Below are 21,444 nucleotides of genomic sequence, written 5' to 3' on the forward strand. Positions count from 1 at the left end.
CAATACTCCAAATGCGCCCGAAACAAAGTCTTGTAGAGCTACATCAGTGAGGACTTTCAACCACATTCTCTGATGAAAATCACAGATTATTGTGCGCTCATGAAAGAAACGGTTTTTACAACCTCGATAGTTCAGAAACCATGCCCACATTGGCAAATTACTCCAAAACTATATTCATAACCGTTATGCTAGATGACAGCTTATTCTAGACTGCTCACCTCAAGACACTTCCTGCAGTTATTTAAGGCTCTGGTGATACGATAGCTGGAATATTGTGTACAAGTTGTCTTTCTCTAGTTTAACAGAGGATATACGTGATAGAGGGAGTAAATGGTTTACCGGATTCCTGTAATTAAGGCCAGTTTTATGATTATCCTATGAAGGGAATTAAGCAGACAGGATCAATGCTCTCCGGAATTTAATCAATTTGTGTGTCGGCAGACAAGAACATAAGAAACTAGAAGCTTACACCATGCTGCTTTAGGGGGACCTGCTCTGATTTAGTTTAGAAATGCAGCATGGAAACAGTGATCCCCGCACACACACACTATCCTACACACACTAGGGACAATTTACATTTATACCAAGCCAATTAACCTACAAATCTGTGCATCTTTGGAGTGTGGGAGAACACCGAAGATCGCAGAGAAAGCCACGCGGTCACGGAGAACGTACAAACTCCATACAGACAAGCACCCGTAGTCGGAATCAAACCCAGGTCTCTGGTGTTGCAGCAACTCTACCGCTGCGCCACCATACCACCCTATTCAAGAAGATATTCAAGAAGATCTGCTTGTGGCTTCATTCTACCATTCCACTGCAAATGCTCTTAAAGATGTGCTCACTTTGAAGACGTTCTGGAGTTCTGTGAGTCCCTCTCACTGTTGTCCCTTTCGTCATTTCAACTGCTACTCAACAACGTACTAACCAAGACCTGGTACAAAAATTATTTTTAGATTTGACAAGATAGATACTGGATTGTCTAGAATGAACAGTCGCAGTCTCTGAATAAGAAAAACCCTAAACGTTTGTGAGTCTCTGGCATTTCAAGCTCAAGTTGTGAAGACTAAGTTGTCGACAGAGATTGACAGATTTTTTGGATAATAAGGTTCAAGGGATACGGGTTAGTGCAAGAAGTGGCACTGAGGTAAAAGATTATGTCTGATCTTCATGAATGTCACAGCTACTGCCTTACAGTGCCAGAGATCCGGGTTCGATCCACGCTACGGGTGCTGTTCTGTATGGAGTTCGTATGTTCTCCCCGTGACCTGTGCGGGTTTTCGCCGAGATATTCAGTTTCTCGGGTTTCACTCCAAAGACGTACATGTTTGTAGGTTAATTGGCATGGTGTAAATGTAAAGAAATTGTTGTGTGTGTGTGTGTGTGTGTTATTGTTAATGTGCAGGGATCGTTGGACGGTGCAGACTCAGTGGCTGTTTCCACCCTGTATCTCTCAACTAAAGTGATTTTGAAGCATCAGCATTTGTCACCTGTAATTGGGAATATACTTACCATTATGTAAAGGAACCCCACAGTCGTGGGTTGCTAGTGATAATATGGACTGCTCTCTAATGCCAGACTTCATAAAATAACCCGATAGTCCATGTGACATTATAGCATGCATCCTAGCTTGCTATCATGCATCTAGGCTTTGTATGATTGATGAAGATTATCTGAAGAATTTTCAAGGATCACATGAGAATGGGACTTTATACAGCCGCATCAGATTACAGGAAGATGCGAGTGGTATTCATCTTGTGCTCTGTACAAACATTCTAATGCATGGACTAAAATTCTGCCCTGTGCCTACCATCAGTTAAATTAAATAGCTTCACTCTGCAGGATCTGAAATAATAGAGCTTTTGTAAATGTCCTAATTTAAAATTTGTTCAGTAGACATTTCATACTGCTTAAAATAGTTATTGCAACATATTAGTTTCTATGCATTACTGTCAGATAACATAAAATACAATTTTAACTGATATCGAGGAAGTAATTTGTGTGGGTAATCTCCAACATGAGAGACCGAGAGCTGCAAAAGTGTTCCCACTACAGTCAATAGATTGAAAATCATTGGTTTAAAGATAGCATTCGAAATAAGAATAGCTTACTATTGATCTTATAAAAGATATCTCGTGTCAGAAGAAGGGTCTCGACCTGAAACGTCACCCATTCCTTCTCTCCAGAGATGCTACCTGTCCCTTTGAATTACTCCAGCTTTTTGTGTCTATCTGATGTAGTGTTTTTCATATTCCTCCAATCTGTCTGCATAGAGCTGGAACTGCTTTATCAGTTTGTGCAGCAGTTGCTACTAAATACTTTCAGAGTACTGTTTGAGTAATTGTAACAATCCTTTATCTTTACAATAGGATGTTCACAATGTTGTGGAAACCACTGAAAAGTCTCCAGGCTCCAGTTCTCCACCCAGGGCCAGGTCTTGTGGCCAGACAGCAGAGGCTTCCACCACACGCGTAGCTGCTAATGGCTTAAACAACGGCAAAAAGGATGAGGCTCCACTGCTGAAGTCCGAGAGGCGGTCGAAAGTGAAGACACAGGGCTGGACGTGTGGTGAATGTCTCCAGTGGTTTGCGGAACGAGACCTCTATGTATCCCACATGAAGCGAAGTCATGGAAAGGTAAACGCCATTTTATTAATTAACTCCAGTTTGAATTGACGATCATTTTTATGGAATTACATAAAATTTGCAGATAGGCAGAACAAATCCAACCAATCTATACTGATAGAAACATAGAAAATAGGTGGAGGCGGAGGCCATTCGGCCCTTCGAGCCAGCACCGCCATTCTTGTGATCACGGCTGATCGTCCCCTATCAATAACCCGTGCCTGCCTTATCCCCATATCCCTTGACTCCACTAGCCCCTAGAGCTCTATCTAACTCTCTCTTAAATCCATCCAGTGACTTGGCCTCCACTGCCCTCTGTGGCAGGGAATTCCATAAATTCACAGCTCTCTGGGTGAAAAAGATTTTTCTCACCTCAGTCTTAAATGACCTCCCTTTTATTCCAAGACTGTGGCCTCTGGTTCTGGACTTGCCCAACATTGCTACTATTCCTCTCACATCACCTTTTTATTCTAACTGTGTATAACCTATTCCTTTTCCCTTGGTGCACTTGCTTTCCTGCTTTGTGATCACATCTATATTATTTATACCAATAACTTCAGCGGCAAATGTTATTCACACCGCTCTATGAACAAAGGATTTGCAAGAATTCCTTATTGATCGTTATCTTAAATTTACGATACCTGGTTTTGGACTCCTCCATGAGAGAAATTACCATCTACTTGTCTACCATATCAAATAATATTCTATAATTTTAACATTTTGATTATGTTTACCCCCTCAACTATAACAAATATCCCAAGTCTGGTCTTACCTGACGGTTATAGATAATGACATATAGACTGGCAACTAGTGGTACTTACAGTGCCCTCCATAATGTTTGGGACAAAGACCCATCGTTTATTTATTTGCCTCTGTACTCCACAATTGGAGATTTGTAATAGAAAGAATCACATGTGATTAAAGTGCACATTGTCAGATTTTATTAAAGGCCATTTTTATACATACCAAAATGTATACAAATGGCCTTTAATAATGTATAGATTTGATACGTCAGAGGATTCTCTTGAACTATAGGTGTACAGTAGAGAGCATATTGACTGGTTGCCCCACGGCCTGGTTTGGCATCTTGAATGCCGAGGAACTAAGAGGACTGCAAAATGTTGTGAACACTGCCCAGTTCATCACGGGTTCTGACCTCCCCACCATCAAAGGGATTTACCGGAATCGCTGCCTCAAAAAGGCAGCCAGCATCATCAGAGACCCACACCACCCTGTCCACACACACATTTCACCCCTGCCATCAGGAAGCAGGTACAGGAGCCTGAAAACTGTAATGTCCAGATTCAGGAACAGCTTCATCCCTACGGCCATTAGGCTATTAATCACTACAACCTCAAATAAGCTCTGAACTCCATAGACTAATATTGTTATTATTGCACTATTATTGTTTATTTGTTCATTTGTATGTGTATGTATGCACACACTGAACTTTTTCATTTATTATATTGTTTACAGTGTACTATGTTTACATATTCTGTTGTGCTGCAGCAAGTAAGAATGTAATTGTTCTATCTGGGACATATGGCAATAAAACACTCTTGACCAAAGATCCTATAGCGAGCAAGATAGATCACTCGACGAAAAAGACGTAGTACGGTCATGGGCAGATTCGTGGGTAATTTAAGGCCCCATTTCCGTAACCGGCTTCCGTCTCCGCACCAAAGATCCCATTGGATAATAGTGCGGAGACGGAAGCCGGTTACGGAAGCATCCTCGTAAAAATAAAAGTTATTTGGTAAAAATCTTCTCCTCATTTTCAGAATTTTAATTTATTAACACAAACTGTTCCCCCGCAACGTTGATTACACTGCGGGTCGGGTTGGGTTCCTGAAATGGATGGAAAAAAGTCCCACATCCCGTTCCGTACTACACGTCAATCCATTGCATTTAGCAGGAGTGGTCTATCTTGCTCCACTATAGGATCTTTGCTCTTGACTCTCTTGAGCCGGGCCTACTGGTGGGTCCTCCGTCATCGGTCCACGGCAGGCAAACCTCAGTCCCCTTGACGACGGCAGCGAGTTGGCCCCTGCTTGATAGGCAACATCTCTGGAGAAAACAGAGTTGTGGCAGAGGGCCAAATCTCAACACTCCTCCAACACTTTGTCTGCTTCTTTGACAACTGTATTGGTGCTACCTCCTACACTCTTGTCCATTTCATCATCATCTTTGCTATAAAAGGAAGAAGTGGTCTCGACCCGAAACGTCACCTATACCTTTTCTCCGGAGATGCTGTCTGACCAGCTTTTTGTGTCAATCCACTGTTACTGTTATTTCCATTGGAGCAATTTATTTTTTAATCAAGCCGTTTTGTGTCACAATCTTCACCACCACAAACTTGTTTGGACTAGTTCCTTTGGTTACACAATTAGGCAAATTCAGGGATAATGGTAATGCAATGTTTTGTCTTTTATGGCTTTCTGCCAGCTTGAAGGGCTGCTGATTTATTAGCCTGTCAAGGAGATTTTTCTTTCACAAAGAAAAAGATTATGTGAACTGGTAGCTTTTGTGTGCTTGGTTTTTCTGTCCTTCCAGCATTCCCTGAAGAAATTAAAGCTTTGTCTAGACTCCTCTAAAGCTTCATTACCGTGTAAATCCTTCAAACGGCAGGCACACTGCCTTGTAATTGTAGATTAATTAAGCAAATACGGAGATTTTGGTTTGAACAAACTTCTTTTGCTTTTTTTAAATTTGTTTATTCAAGGTGGAGCAATATTGAATTTGCTTTTGTCATTCCTTCTGTTAAAAATCCAAATCAAAAGCTGCCCAAAACAAATGATTTTATTTTGGCATCCATGTTAAGAAAGCGATTGTCCCTTATTCATTAACTTCCATTTGTTTCAATATTAGGTTTTAGAAATAAGCTTATCAGTGTTATGAAAGAGTCATTCGCCTCGATTTCTTATTTACATTTCAGTATTTACCAATTTTATCTCTTATTTCTTATTACTATCCCTTATCATATATCTGTCAACTGTGAATGACACGATTGTAATCATGTATTGTCCTTCCGCTGAGTGGTTAGCACGCAATAAAAGATTTTCACTGTTCCTCGGTACACGTGATAAACTAATATTAAACTAAAGGTAGACAAAATTGCTGGAGAAACTCAGCGGGTGCAGCAGCATCTATGGAGCGAAGGAAATAGGCAACGGTTTTCGGGCCGAATGCCTTCTTCAGACTAAACTAAACTAAATTATTTCTTCATTGGTGATTTATCCTGGCATGCAGATGTGTGGGTTTTAGGAAATTCCATGGTTGCTGGAGACTACAGATGCTCTCTGTAGATGTTGGTGGGCAGTCCAGTTCCATGAGAATTAATTTTGTGCTAGAATTTAGAAAGTTGTATTTATTCATTTTTAGGATCTGGGTGTTGTGGTCAAGGCCAGCATGTCTTGCCCATCCCAAATTGCCTTTGAGTGTTGTCCCGAACAGAAGAGTTTGGAGCTGGGGGTTGGAGTCTTAGAATGAAGGATGGACCAGTTGGGACCAAGGAGAGGGGGAGAAGTCGCTTCATTGTATCATTGTAATCAAGATCATTGTAATTCTCTACACCAGAGATCCCGTATCTGAGTTCATTCAGAACAACGATAGATTTCTGAATGTCAAGGGAACCAAGAGATGTGGGAAGAGTGCAAGAAAAAGGCTTTGTGATAGAAGATCAGACAGAAAAGGTTCTGACTGTCCACCACATCTATGCCTCTCATATTTTTATATACTTCTATAAATCTTCCCTCAACCTCTGATGTTCCGGAAAAAACAATCCAAGTCCCCTGCAACCTCTCCCTGTAGCTGAAACACTAACCCAAGCAACATTTCCTCATGGTAAAGTTCCTGTACACCCTCTCCAAGGATCTGCATCTGTCCTGTAATGTGGCAACCAGAGCTGCCTATAGAGTTGCATCATGGATAGAAAAGTTTAGTTTATTATTGTCACGTGTACCAAGGTACAGTGCAAAGCTGGTGTTTGCATGCTATCCATTCTATCAAAAGACTATACATGAATATAATCAAGCTGTTCATGGAGCACATTAAAGGTGTACAGAAGTATATTAATTTATCAAAGGCATAGATAGGGTAGAGAGTCAGAACTTGATACTTTCTGATAGACAGTCAGAACCTTTTTCCACAGGATGGAAATGTCAACATCTAGAGACGTTGGCTTTTAGGTGAGAGGGGCAAAGTTTAATGGAGAGGTGCGGTGCGGTGCAAGTTTTCTTTTCCACTGAGTGGTGGGTGCCTGGAATGCTGCCTGGGGTGGTGATGGAGGAATATAGATAAGCAGGGAATAGAGGAATACGGTTCATGTACAGACAGAGATTAGTTTAACCTGGCATTATGTTCGCACAGAAATTGTGGGCTCAAGGGCCTGTTGCGATGGCACCAGGACGCCAGCTATGACACTTCCTGTCTGTAGGCAGATTCCTCCCCATCCTGGATCAGTCCAATCAGGGTTGTGTCGTCCGCAAACTTGAGAAGCTTGACAGAGGTGTCTGTGGAGGTGCAGTCGTTGGTGTAGAGAGAGTAGAGGAGAGGGGAGAGTACGCAGCCTTGCGGTGCTCCTATGCTGAGTGTTTGCCGGCCCGAGATGTGCTTTCCCAGCCTCACATGCTGCTTCCTGTCTGTCAGGAAGCTAGTGATCCACCGACAGAGGGGTTCAGGCACAGTCAACTCGGAAAGTTTGGAGTGTAGTAGCTCTGGCACAATGGTGTTGAATGCAGAGCTAAAATCAACAAACAGGATCCTCGCATAGGTCCCCTGGTGGTCTAGGTGCTGTAGGATGAAGTGCAGGCCCAGGTTGACTGCATCATCCACAGATCTATTGGCCGGATATGCAAACTGCACAGGTTCCAGCAGGGGGATCGTGAAATTTTTCTAACTCTCTAAATCTAACTCTCTCTCTCTCTCTCCAGTCGCTCACCTGGGGCATTGTCTTCAGATCCATAACCTAGGTAAGATTAGTCCCATCAAATATTTAAGGTGAAGCAATAATTATTTATTTTTAAACCACTTTTCAACAGTCAATGAAGAGGTATCCATGTCGACAATGTGATCGTTCTTACAACGCCACACACTGCCTGCGGCGACATGTTCGAGTGAATCATGACGGAGTCAAGAGAACTTACACCTGTTGGTAAGCATTGCATCAGACTTTGTGAATGTGCCTAACTTGATCAAATCACCAAGTGAGTCTCGACCCGAAACGTCACCCATTCCTTCTCTCCAGTTGATGCTATCTGTCCTGCTGATTTACTCCAGCTTTCTGTGTCTATCTTTGGTTTAAACCAGCATCTGCAGTTCCTTCTTACACAAAATAATTTGTTTCATTTGCAATTGCCCCACCCATTCACCTCAGAGCCCTTAAAGGCTAATAAATTGTAATATAGTCATTGGTAGCAGCTAATTTCCTTAGTTTAGTTTTAGTTTAGTTCAGAGATACGTCGCAGAAACAGGCCCTTTCGCCCACCAAGTCCACGATGACCATCCTTCACCCATACACTGCTATTCTACACGCTAGGGACTATTTACAGAAGCCAATTAACCTACAAACCTGCATTTTGAATGTGGGAGGAAACCGGAGCTCCCAGAGAAAATCCTTGCGGAAGAATGTACAGACAGCACCCGTAGTCAGGATCGAACCCGGGTCTCTTGACACTGTAAGACAGCAATTCTACCGCTGCCTTTTCCGCACAATGCCACGAATACAAATAGAAATATCTCATCCAAAATACTTCTGATTGTGTCCCATTCATCCATTGCGACATTGTCTCCTGGTGTGGTTCAACTTAGTCATGCAACATGGAACCTGCCACTTTGGCCCAACTTGCCCATGCCGACCAAGATATATCAACTGTTTAAAGCAAATACATATTTTTAATCTGGAGGGTGTACCAGATGCAGTGAACCAATACACAAACAAAAAAAGCACGTGGAGAAATTATAATTCTCAAAATGCTCTGCTAGCTTGTTAGCATCTCTAAAGGGCAATGTCAGCTGTCTGAAGATCAGCAGGGTGGAACTTTGCTTTTACATAAGCAGTACTGCGAAATATTCAAAACATATATCCATCATCCAACTCCGCATCCAACGCATCATCCTCTGACATTGCCATCACCTCCAACATGATTTCTCCACTAGACACATCGTCAAATCTTCCCATCTCCACCCTTTTCCACCTTCTGCAGACTCCCGTTCCTTCCACAACTCCTTGGTTCACTCATCCCTTCCCACCCAAACCACCCCCTTCCCAGGTACTTTCCCTCAGGAGGTAACCTCAGGAGATGAAACTCCAGGGAACATACCAGTCCTTCCAGGTGAGACAGAGATTCACGTGCACCTCCTCCTACCTCATCTACTGCAACCTGTGTTCCTGATGTGGCCTCCTGAGCATCGGCAAGACCAGGTGTAGACTCGGCTACTGTTTTTCGCTAAACACTTGCGTTTGGTCCGCCAATGCCTTCTGGATTTCCCGGTTGCTAACCATTTTAACTTCACTTCCCATTCCCATATCGACCTTTCTATCCTGCTTCTCCTCCATTGCCGTGTGAGGCCATACACAAACCGTTGGAACAGCACTTCTTATTCCACTTATTAACCCTTTTTTTCCCCCACCCCTTCACTGTGCCCCACCTTGACTCGCACCTATTTCTCCCCCCTCCCTCCCTTTCACCTACATTCCTTCCTCTAGCTTCACAATTCACAACTCTTCAATCCTTTTGTCTCGCACCTTCTATCTTTTCATCTCTAGCCTTTGTCCAACCATCTGCCTATCAACCTGCTCACCCCTTCACCTGTGGGCACCTGCCAAGATTTGTATTGTTCCTCCTCTCTTCTAGCTTTCTTCCCCCCCCCCCCCCCATCCACAATTATTCTGAAGAATGGTACTGACCCAAATAGTCACTTATCCATGTCCTCCAGAGATGATTCCTGGCTTGCTGAGTTACCCCAGCACTTTTGTGCCTGTTTTTTTACAAAAATAGTTCCTATTGCTGAACACCAGAGGGCCATTCGAAGGGCCGAATGGCCTACTCCTGCACCTAATTTCTATGTTTCTATCTCCTTGCTGCGTGCTACAGGGAAAATCACAGCAAGGTTGTCCTCTACTGCATCCTCCCACTGGCCTGGGAGCTGCTTCTCAAATCACACTCAGTCTGAAGGAGGGTTCCGACCCAAAACGTCACCCATCCTTTTTCTCCACAGATGGCTGCCTGCCCGCTGAGTTACTCCAGCATTTTGTGTCTTATCAGAGGCAGGACTAAGCCTGGAGAGTGATGGGTGGATACAGGTGGGGGGTTGCTAGGCAGATGGTTGGTCAAAGGCCAGAGATGAAACGACAGAGGTTTTTGTAAACCAGCATTGCTGTTCCTTGTTTTCAAGACCACTATGTATTCAAGTTCAGTGTTTGCTGCTAACTACTAAGAAAACATCTAACCTATATTGGAAAAATGACGGAGAGCACTTACCACAAGCACAATTCATTTATTGAATTTGAATATGAAGTAGGAACATTTCTCAAAAACTGATAATTATGTCAGAAATGTTTCAGAAATGTGGTTGTATAGAGGAGCGGGAATAGCAGCCAGGCTGTCATTTAGTTAAATTGCATAGCGCCAACCTCTTTTCTTGGTATCCTCACAAAACCGCACTTTCCCTGAGAGTTTGTACCATATGTAACGCTCAAGCTTGCTGAGGTTTTGAAGATGACTTGTGACAAGATTGAACAAATAGGTAAACCTCAGCTTCCTCCGCTGCACAGTGGGAGATGAGAGTCTGTGTCAGTTGGTAGAAGTAACCAGTACAGCAGTAACAAGCTTTCACAGTTCTACATCTTGTACAGATAGGGATCACAGTAAATTATGTGAACTGATTGTCACTCTGAAAAAGTCGTTGAGGATTTTAAAGAAATGTTATGCACTCGAGTCATCAGTTATCATGTGAGATGCAGAAGCAGTGATGTGAAGTCGTGAACTGGTTTTAGAAAAAGCCTGATATTAATTGGGATAAAGACAAAATGCTGGAGTAACTCAGCAGGACAGGCAACATCTCTCGGTGGAAGGAATGGGTGACGTTTCGGGTCGAGACCCTTCTTCAGACTGAGTTGGGGGAGGGGGAGACACAGAGATAAGGGACGGTAAGGTGTGAAAATGAGACATCAAAAGAAATGGAGATCAAGCAACATGTAGAATAGATCTTTGTTGGCTAGAAGAAGGTGACAACAAAGCAAACAGAGATAAAATGTAAATTGGGTCCTCAAATCCATCCAAGGACCCCGACAGTCATTTCAAGTGTGGCAGGGGTTCGCTTGCACCTCCAACCTCATCTACTGTATCTGCTGTTCCAGGTGTAGACTCCAATATATCGTTGAGACCAAGCACAGGCTCGGCGATCGTTTTGCTGAACACCTCCGCTCATTCCACCTAAACCTACCTGAAACACTTTTAACTCCCCTTCCCATTCCCATACTGAACTTTCTGTTCTGGGCCTCCTCCATTGTCAGAGTGAGGCCCAGCGTAAATTGGAGGAACAGCATCTCATATTTTGCTTGGGCAACTTACACCCCAGCGGTATGAACACTGACTTCTCTAACTTCAAGTAACCCTTGTTTTCCCTCTCTCTCTCCATCCCCTCCCCTTCCCAGTTCTCCGACCAGTCTTACTGTCTCCGACTACACTTTATCTCTGTTTACCTTCTCCCAACTAACAATGATCTGTTCTACATTCTCCTTGATTCTCATTCCCTTTGTCCTGTTTTCACACCTTACACTTCCTTATCTATAGACTTCCTTATCTATGTACCTTCCACTCCTCTAACATCAGTCTGAAGAAGGGTCTCGACCCGAACATCACCCATTCCTTCTCTCCAGAGATGCTGCCTTTCCGACTGAGTTACTCCAGCATTCTGTGTCTATCTTCGATTTAAACAAGCATCTGCAGTTCTTTCCTACACATCAATATTCATAGAGCTGGAGTGTAAGCTGCCGGTTCAGTAATACATCTAGTCGTTCAAGTCAGATTGAAACTGATAAAAATCTGCATGAAATTGCAAGTTATGCACAAATAACGTTCTGGTAATTACGGTATCAACTTTTTGATTGTTCAGTTCTAAGAACCAATTGCGATGATTTGGAGTAGTTGAAATAAATATAATATGGCTGAATCATCAACTTATTCAAGACAACTTAAATATTTGAAAGGTGGGATTTTTCCCATTTCTTTCATGATGCTTTAACCAAAAGCAGTTAATTTGCAAGTGGACTGTGCAGTTTCAAGACACCAGCAATTATGCATGACCCTTCCAGCAATAATGACCTGTCTTAATATGGCTCCTTCAACGTAATATTCCAGGTGCATCAGAGGGGTATTGTCAAGAAAACGTAGATACTGCTGTTAATGACGTCGTAGGCCAGATAACCAAGTGGCTTTCAAACAGGTCTTAAGGATCATCTGAACATAGGAAATTCAACCAAGGTTTATAAAGAAATTGGGTTAGTGTTAGGTCCTTGATACCATAGGGCCTTGACTACTGAAAGCCTTAGCAGAGCTGCCAAGTAGTACGGACTTTCAGTATTTTGTACGGAAATGGGATAAGAATACTGATGTATGATTTTGTGTTGTTAAATATGGATTTTAAATACGGAGTTCAGTTCAGTTTGAAGAAAGGTCTCAACCAGAAATGTCACCCATTCCATCTCTCCAGAGTCGCTGCCTGTCCCGCTTCAGGTTTAAACAGAGCGCCGACAGTTTAACGCGTGGGAATTTAAACGAAAAGCTGTCGGCTGGAGCGCTGTGGGTTGTAAATATAGAGCTACCAGCTGGAGCGCTATGGGCTTTAAACATAGCACTATGGCCACAGCGCTATGCGTCACAGACTGTTCAGGAAAATTCTTGTATAACAATGAGTCTTTCGAATTCTCTTTGAGCCTTTGATTATTTTTCAGGCGGTGGTAGAATTCTGGATAAGCCTAGTGGTGAAAGGTTACCAGTAGGATTGCAGTTACATTGGGATTGTCCTTGATTTTACAGAACGGTGGGTGGGCTCAAGGGGCAGAGAGGGAGGAGGGAGGGAGAGAGGGAGAATGAGAGAGGGGAAGGGAGGGAATAAGAGGGAGCGAATTAGAGAAGGAGGGAGAAAAGGAAACAGAGGGAGGAAGAGAGAGGGACGGTGGGAGGGAAAGGGGAGGGAGAGAACGAGGGAGGGAGAGAGAGGGAGGGGGAGAGAGAGGGAGGGGGAGGGAGAGGAAGGGGGAGAGAGAGGAAGGAGGGGGAGCGAGGGAGGGAGAGGGAGGCTTCCAAAATGGCTTCTACATCATCATCTGGAGCTAAAAGCAGGAAGCAGCCGTTCAAACAGTAGTATGCAAAGTGATGGCAATGAATGAACTGTCAAGTAAGGTGCATAGAAGAAATGTGAATAAGGACTTTAAAATCAAGGGTCTCCTAACTAGGAGACGATGTAAGTCAGCACATTTGGTTAATCACTGAACAAAACTGTTTGAAACAGGACATGAACGGTAGCATTTTGGGTGACTTCTTTCAAGTTCACAAAGGTTCAGCCAGAGACTCCGTCCTCACCTTTGTTGTCCCAAGCTGTCTACTCCAGCACAAGCCCAGCTGAAGGTTTTAAGCAAGCTGAGGCATTGCTGTAAGATAAAATCAGGTAGATTTGGCAGAGAAATTATAAAAACAGCCAAAACAAAGTATGTAGGAAGGAACTGCAGGTGCTGGCTTATACCGAAGATGGACACAAAGTGCTGGAGTAACTCAGGAAGTGTCTGAGAGCTGGCTCCAGGCCTCAACCTGGTGGAGGTCAGCTCGCCAGACTACCACAGCACCTCCATTGTCAGCGGGTTTGGTGATAGTCGGGATTGATGTAAAGTGAGTGGAGGGCTGAAGATGCTGCCTGACCCGCAGAATTAGTCCAAAATTCAACTACGGGTCAATGCAACTCCAAGCTTCAAACAGCAGATTCAGTGTTAAACCCGTCAGGGAGAAAGTGTAGAGCTTGGTTGAGGAACAGAGATTGGGGTGGAGTCGGAGGAATTGGCTATGGTGTTCCTAATAGTTATTTGGAAGACCAAGTGGTGTGTGTTCTTTATTTTTAAAAGGGATACTATTTGTGCCTGGGCCAAAAACTACTTGTCAGCATTTAGTTCATGAGTGTTAGATCGAGCTTGGAGCTTCCCTGATCTGACGTAGGTAAACACACTCATAATATGGTGGACATTCATGCTTTTTTTTTTTTTTATTATTTTTATTAGAAGCAATTGTACAAGAATAAAACATTCGGCATGTAAAAATTATGCAATTATTGTACAGCTTCAATTTTGTCCTTTTAACCTGAAAATGAAAGAAAAGAAGAAAGAAAGAAAAAGAGGGAAGAAGTGAAAAGTGAAAAGATAGGACCCGTAGACTACTAAAGTAGTGTGGCCAAAGAGTGAATAAAGTTATAAAAGAGGAAAAAGCGGAAAAAAAGAAAAAAGTGGAGATATACCTGCCCCTCATCGTCCCCCCGCCCACCTCACGCAACCCATAATTGGATTTAAATCCAAATTTGTGTTGCGCCATACTATCCTTGTAAAAATTCGGTAAAGGGTGTCCATGTCTGGAAAAATTGGTCTGGTTTTTCTGCCAAGACAAGCCTGATATTTTCCAAATGTAGTGTCTCGGACATGTTAGTAATCCACATCATTAGAGATGGGACTGATGTGTGTTTCCAAAATTTAAGTATTAGTTTTTACTCCGTTATCAGGCCATAGTTAAGGAAACACCTTTGAAATGATGTTAGCTCAGAACAGGCTTCTGAGCTACACCTGCACATTCATGCATAGGTGTAGATTCTTCCAGGGCAATAATCTGGGTGTGCCAAACAAAAATATATTTTGGGAAAGATATTTCAATTAGTCCTTGCTTTCTCCCTCTTTCCCCTCCCCTTCCCAGCTCTCGCATAGCCCACTGTCTCCGCCTCTTCCTTTCTTCTTCCCGCCCCCTTCCCACCCCCACATCGGTCTGAAGGACGGTCTCGACCCAAAACATATTCCTTCGCTCCATAGATGCTGCCTCACCTGCTGAGTTTCTCCAGCATTTTTGTCTACCTTTGGGAAAGAGAGGTGCTTTGCCACCTAGTGGCATATCCTGTAATTTTTAACAATCAACTATTCTAGTTCAAAGCTTTATGTTCAGATCTTTTCCTTCTCTATTCTTTTGCCATACAACGACCAATAACAAAACCAACATTTCTAACACAGATTAATTGTTCCCCAACTTCACCATGTTATAGCAAAGGTGTTGTCAAGTGCAGAGAAGATTCATGAGGATGTTGCCAGGACTCGAGGGCCTGAGCTATAGGGAGAGGGGGAGCAGGCTAGGAATTTATACCTTGGAGTGCAGGAGGAAGAAGGGTGATGTTATCGAGTTGTACAAAATAATGAGAGCAATAGATCAGGTAAATGATCAGGTCCGAGAACACTGATGCAATTATCAAGAAAGCACAACAGCGCCTCGACTTCCTGAGAAGATTACAGAGAGTCGGTTTGTCAAGGAGGACTCTCTCTAACTTCTACAGGTGCACAGTAGAGAGCATGCTGACCGGTTGCATCGTGGCTTGGTTCGGCAACTTGAGCGCCCTGGAGAGGAAGAGACTACAAAAAGTAGTAAACACTGCCCAGTCCATCATCGGCTCTGACCTTCCTTCCATCGAGGGGATTTATCACAGTCGCTGCCTCAAAAAGGCTGGCAGTATCATCAAAGACCCACACTCATCTCCCTGCTACCTTCAGGTAGAAGGTACAGGAGCCTGAAGACTACAACGACCAGGTTCAGGAATAGCTACGTCCCCACAACCATCAGGCTATTAAACCTGGCTCGGACAAATCTCTGAACATGAATAACCCATTAACTGTTTTTTGCACTTTATCAGTTTATTTATTCATGTGTTTTGTAGTCAATGCCTACTATGTTCTGTTGTGCTGAAGCAAAGCAAGAATTTCATTGTCCTATCAGGGACACATGACAATAAACTCACTTGAACTTGAACTTGAAATGCACCAAGTTTTTTACCTAGAGATGGGGAATCGAAAATCAGAGGATATAGGTTTACGGTGAGGGTGGAAATATTTAATAGGGACCTGAGGGGTAATTTTTTTGCACAAAAGGAGGTTGGTGTAGGGAACGAGCTGCCGGAGGAGGTAGTTGAGGCTGGGACTATCCCAACATTTAAGCAACAGCTGGACAGATATATGGATAGGACAGGTTTGGAGGGATATGGACTAAATGCTGGTAGGTGGGACTAGTGTAGCTGGGACATGTTGGCCGGTGTGGGCAAGTTGGGCCCAAAGGCCTGTTTCCACATTGTATCACCCTATGACTCTGTAACTAGTGGGACTGGTGTAGACGGTGTATGTTGGTTGGCATGGGCAAGTTGGGTCGAAGGGCCTGTATCCCTGCTGTATAACTCTTTGACTAAATAATCACTGATTGTGGGATCTTGTTGAGTGCATATTGGCTGCCAAGCTGTCTGATGTTACAATGGTGACTAACCTTAAAGTCTGCTTCTTGGACACTACCTCTAAATCAAGAACGACTTCCTTCCATTTCATGTCTGTGGTTTCTGAGGTGGCCGATGAGTCAAGTGTGTTTTATTGGCAAATGTCCAGAAAGGGAACAATAAAATCCTCATACAGCAGCACAACAAACATGTAAGCATAGTACTTGGTGGACACCAAAATAAACTACAAAAAGAAGTTTGATGTATAATCAAGGTAGTTTGTAGATCGGAGTTTAGTTGCAGTCAGTAGCGTTCAATAGCCTGAGGGTTGTTGGGAAGATGCTGCTCCTGAACCTGGACCTTAGTTTTCAGGCTCCTCCTGTACCTTCTTCCCGATGGCAGGAATGTAATGAGAGACTGGCCAGGGTGGTGTGGGTCTCTGATGATGCTGGCTGCCTTTTTGAGTTACCAAATGTGCAGGAAGGAACTGCAGATGCTGGTTTAAACCGAAGATAGACACAAATATGAGGGAAGAAGATTAGACTTTATTGCCTTCCATCACTGTGAGGAATGTGGGGAATCCTATGTGGTGGATGTTTATGTTAACTTTTATGTGTGTCTTGTTGCTTTTTTTTTTTAGTATGGCTGTATGGTAATACAAATATTACTGCACCTTAATTGGTACACATGACAATAAAAGACCTTTGAAATAGCTGGAGTAACTCAGTGGGACAGACAGCATCTCTGGAGAGAAGGAATGGGTGACGTTTCGGGTCGAGACCCATCTTCAGACGTTTCACCCGTTCCTTCTGTCCAGAGATGCTGCCTGTCCGGCAGTGTTTCTCGAGCTTTTTGTGTCTATCTACTACATATACCATCTACATACTGCACTGCAGTTGTTCTTTAATCTGCTCTGGTACTAACTCACAAACTGCATTGTCTACTATCAAGAAGGATAGGAGCAATAGATACATAGGAACACCACCACTTGCAGGTCTCCCTCCAAGCAATGTATTGCAGGTACTTCACTGCTGAGCCTAAACCCTAGAACTCCCTCCCCAACAGCAGTGTGGCAGAACCTTCATCAGAGGGACTGTTAGTGGTTCAAGAAGTAGATGACCACTATCATCTTAAGGTGGACAATAAATGTGCAAAATGAACCAGGACAGGCAATAAATCCTTGATCCTTAAATGAAAACTTTACAAATACAATTCGTATTGCTCCATGCAGAGGGATCTCCTTATTGCTGTGTGCTACAAGATAAATCACCACTAGGTTGTCCTCCACATTCTCTTCCCAGTGATTAGGGAGCTGCTTCCCAAATCGCACTCAGTCTGAAGAAGGGTTTCAACACGAAATGTCGCCCATCCTTTTTTCTCCAGAGATGCTGAATTATTCCGGTACTCATTGTCTGTCCCAAACCACACCATTGGTCCCATCCATGAGAGGCACAAGGAACAAGATGCCACTGCCCAGAACATATCCTCTTGGAAATGGGTCAACAAGGTGGGCTGTGGAATGAAAGAGCAGCAGACATTCCTTATCAAATGTATTTTTTAAACCTCTTTGTGCTCAGCTAAAGGAAGAAACGTATCCATGAAAAAAAAATGTTGAACTAATCTGTAATTGTTGATTGCCGTGGTTATCTTCCCATTTAACAAATAGATAAACTGTACTGACGTGACAAGAACAGTTTACAAGAGCATCAGTTTTTGGTATTTCACGGATTTTGTATCATTTCCAGGTACTGCACAGATGAAAAGCACTTTTTTGCCAAGCGCTTCATGCTGGAAAAACACATCAACCTAATGCATGGGATCCGAAACCCAGACTTCAGCCAGATGCAGAAATCTGCAAACACAAACTCAGATGCCAAAGTGGTGAGACTTCCTTCCTCATGTGTTATTTTACAATGGGCATCGAAGGTAATCCTGGAGCTAACTACACCTGCATCTCATGAAGGCGCAGTGGTAGAGTTGCTGCCTTACAGCATCAGAGATCCGGGTTGAATCTGGTGCTTGTCTGTACAAAGTTTGTACTTTCTCCCCATGACCAGCATGTGCCCTCTCTGGGGTCTATAGTTTCCTCCCAACCTCCAAAAACATACAGATTAGTAGGGTACACAAAAAAGCTGGAGAAACTCAGCGGGTGCAGCAGCATCTATGGAGCAAAGGAAATAGGCAACGTTACGGCCCGAAACGTTGCCTATTTCCTTCGCTCCATAGATGCTGCTGCACCCGCTGAGTTTCTCCAGCTTTTTTGTGTACCTTCGATTTTCCAGCATCTGCAGTTCCTTCTGAAGTAGACAGGAGCTGACAATAAAGGATAGCTGTATTGGTGGTGCCTACATCAGAATGTAAATTGGGTATAGAATATAATAAAGAATATAATGAACTACAGAATATAATAAAGGGCCACACAGTGGTGCAGCTGGTAGAGTTGCTCACAGCGCTAGAGACCCAGATTTGTTCCAGACCTGTGTGTGGAGTTTGCACGTTCTCCCTGTGACTGCGAGGTTTCCTCCGGGTGTTTCGCTATCCTCCTACATCCCAAAGATGTGCGGATTTGTAGGTTAATTGGCTTCTGTAAATTGCCTCTAACATGTCGGGAGTGGATGAGAAAGTGGGATGACATAATAATAATAATAATGGATGGGATTTATATAGCGCCTTTCTAATACTCAAGGCGCTTTACATCGCATTATTCATTCACTCCTCAGTCACACTCGGTGGTGGTAAGCTACTTCTGTAGCCACAGCTGCCCTGGGGCAGACTGACGGAAGCGTGGCTGCCAATCTGCGCCTACGGCCCCTCCGACCACCACCAATCACTCACACACATTCACACACACACATAGAACTAGTCTGAATGGGTGATCGATGATCGGAGTGGACTCGGTCGACCGAAGGGCCTGTTTCCATACTGTATCTCTAAACAAAACTAAATAACAAAGTAGTCGAAATGTGTAGGAAGAACCGCAGATGCAGGTTTACACCAAAGATAGACAAAATGCTGGTGAAACTCAGCGAGACAGGCAGCATCTCTAGAGAAGGAATGGATGACGTTTCGGGTTGAGACCCTTCTTCAGAAGTGTCACCCATTTTTTCTCTCCAGAGACGCTGCCCGTCCTGTTGAGTTACTCCAGCATTTTGTGTCTTATCTTCTAAATGAATAGGCAAGGTTTGCAGTCCATGTCTGCTTCTGGATGCCAGTCTTGTGATTGCTAATTGTCATTTCCTTTTCGAGGAGGACTTGCCTGGCAAGCGCGTGGCCAGTGACACAGAAGCAGCCGGGCAGCCTAACTCTCACACCATCGCATCACTTCCCAAGAAGCTGAAGGTCGCAGTGTTCAAACAGTACAGATGTTCCAAGTGTGGTTACATGACCAAGAGCAAAGCCGATTTCCAGGGACACATACCTCAGCACAAGACCGATGGTTCAACCTTCCAGTGCTCGCAGTGCGGTCTCTGTTTCACGTCTGCACTCTCCCTGAACAGGCACCTCTTCATCGTCCACAAGTTCAAAGAAACCGAGACGCTGCAAGCAGGCGTGGTTCGTGAAAACGGGCAAGGCGCGCACAGTAGGGAGTCGAACACTACGTCAGAGGAAGATGTTGATCTCCAGTGCCACGTTTGCAAGGAAATACTTCACAGTGAAACAGCTTTGAGCGTGCATGTTCGGACTCACGGAATGAGGATCATATTATCCAAGCAGAATGGAGGGTCAGAACGGTGATTCCGTCAGTGCAGAGGAGAGATACGTCAAGTCTCCAAATCTTCTTCATCCAGGACAGATGTGCAGTGATAAGCCTGGTTCACAGATACATAGCATAGCAACGTATCAACAAGTAAAGGAAAGTGGTCCTCATTCAAAGCTGACCAGTAGGATTCTCTCTGCCCATGACAGCGGAACAAGTGTTGCTTCTGGATCCCTCGTCCTGGTTTTTATTGTTTCTTGTTGTTGTCGAAAGATTAGTTTTTATACTTTGTACAACCCAATGCACAATAGAACTTCACAGGGAAAGCAAGCCAAGCATGCTCTCCGCGGCCTCCACCTCCCAGTGCCCTCAAACGTCTGTGACTATTTGTTCCACGTAACTTTGCATGCCAGTCTCAAGCCCAGCTTTCAGTTAAACTCTCCACAGGCTTGTGTAGCTCACAGTCCATAATGTCACAAAATACAAAGCACGTCTCACTGCTTCTGTCCCGGGCAATATGAGGCCAGAGTTGGGTGTTAGAATGTCAGTGCCCCCCTCTTCAAAAGCTGTTTTAGTGGCTCAAAGTGAATGGTTCCCTTCCTTATTAAACGTTGACGTTTGACGTGCATGCAATGAGGATTCACAATGTAATGTAGGTCCGTTTAAATATCCTCATCTACCCCCTCCCTTATTTAAAAGTAAATAGAGAGATTATACTATGAAGGAATGTCTGCAAGCATTGGCAGTGCCCCTTTCTCATCATTTGTTGTGCCATTGTTCATTGATTGTCTTCATTTTATTTTGTGGCTTTTTATCGATCTCCTTGCCCGTCAACCAAGCACCCAAGTGTTTTCGACACGTGTCTTCATCTGCCTGTTACAGTTTGATCCTTTCTCCACGAGCAGATTAATAATCACCCTGCACACTGTGTCAGACAGTTGCTTGTAGAAAGTTTACGTTGGAATCGCAGGCCTAAGTCTCGTTACTTTTTAAATCCAGTACAACAATGTTGTGAATGTAATGCAGAGTCATTGCTCAAAAATGTGACCGTTTCCGGTTTGTGCAGTAATCTGAGGTTGGTTCTGATAAACCCCATAATTTATCAAGACTGCATCCCTAACAAAATGCATATCCAAGGTACAGGACCTCTTACCATCGTCTGTGTGGTAACTCCCCCTCATTCCTGAGGGCTGCATGCAGGGGTGAAATTTTTTCTGAGCATTGCTTACATTTTTCCTGTTTCACCGCCTCTAAGTTGGAGACAGACCACTCCACAGTCTTTCTGCACTTCTTAGCCAGAGTCCTGAAGTTTCTTCTCTACCTTCCCACAGTGTCCTTCAATAAACCTGATATTTATCTACACTCATACATTTTAGGACATCTAGCATCTCTGCAGCTATAATATGGAACTATTATCAAGACACCTAGACATGGACTTTCCGCAGTTCCCAAGTCTTCATGACTTTCTCCATGGTACAAAACAGCGGAGAAATATTAATTGAGTATTTCACCATCTTCCTGTGGCTCCAGACATAGATGACCACCCTGGTTTCTGAGGCGTCCTATTTTCTCCCTGATTACCCTTTTCCCTCAATATACTTATAACATTCTTTGAATCTCCTTAAT

At 43.6% G+C, this 21,444-nt stretch overlaps 1 protein-coding gene across 2 annotated transcripts in view; it reads left to right on the plus strand.

Moving 5' to 3' along the window:
- Positions 1–20,541, plus strand: part of znf592 (zinc finger protein 592) — a 127,021-nt gene extending 106,480 nt beyond the window's left edge. The window contains exons 7-10 of one of the 2 annotated variants that reach the window (XM_033015011.1): positions 2,370–2,636; positions 7,664–7,776; positions 17,867–18,002; positions 19,368–20,541. In XM_033015011.1, the coding sequence (XP_032870902.1) occupies positions 2,370–2,636; positions 7,664–7,776; positions 17,867–18,002; positions 19,368–19,856 (1,005 nt within the window). In that variant the 3' untranslated portion in view covers positions 19,857–20,541. The remainder of the gene's footprint in view (positions 1–2,369; positions 2,637–7,663; positions 7,777–17,866; positions 18,003–19,367) is intronic. The other variant, XM_033015012.1, reaches the window with a different exon arrangement.
- The last annotated feature ends 903 nt before the right edge of the window (positions 20,542–21,444 follow it).

The sequence above is a fragment of the Amblyraja radiata genome, chromosome X, assembly GCF_010909765.2.
Source record: "Amblyraja radiata isolate CabotCenter1 chromosome X, sAmbRad1.1.pri, whole genome shotgun sequence".
NCBI classification, from domain to species: domain Eukaryota; kingdom Metazoa; phylum Chordata; class Chondrichthyes; order Rajiformes; family Rajidae; genus Amblyraja; species Amblyraja radiata.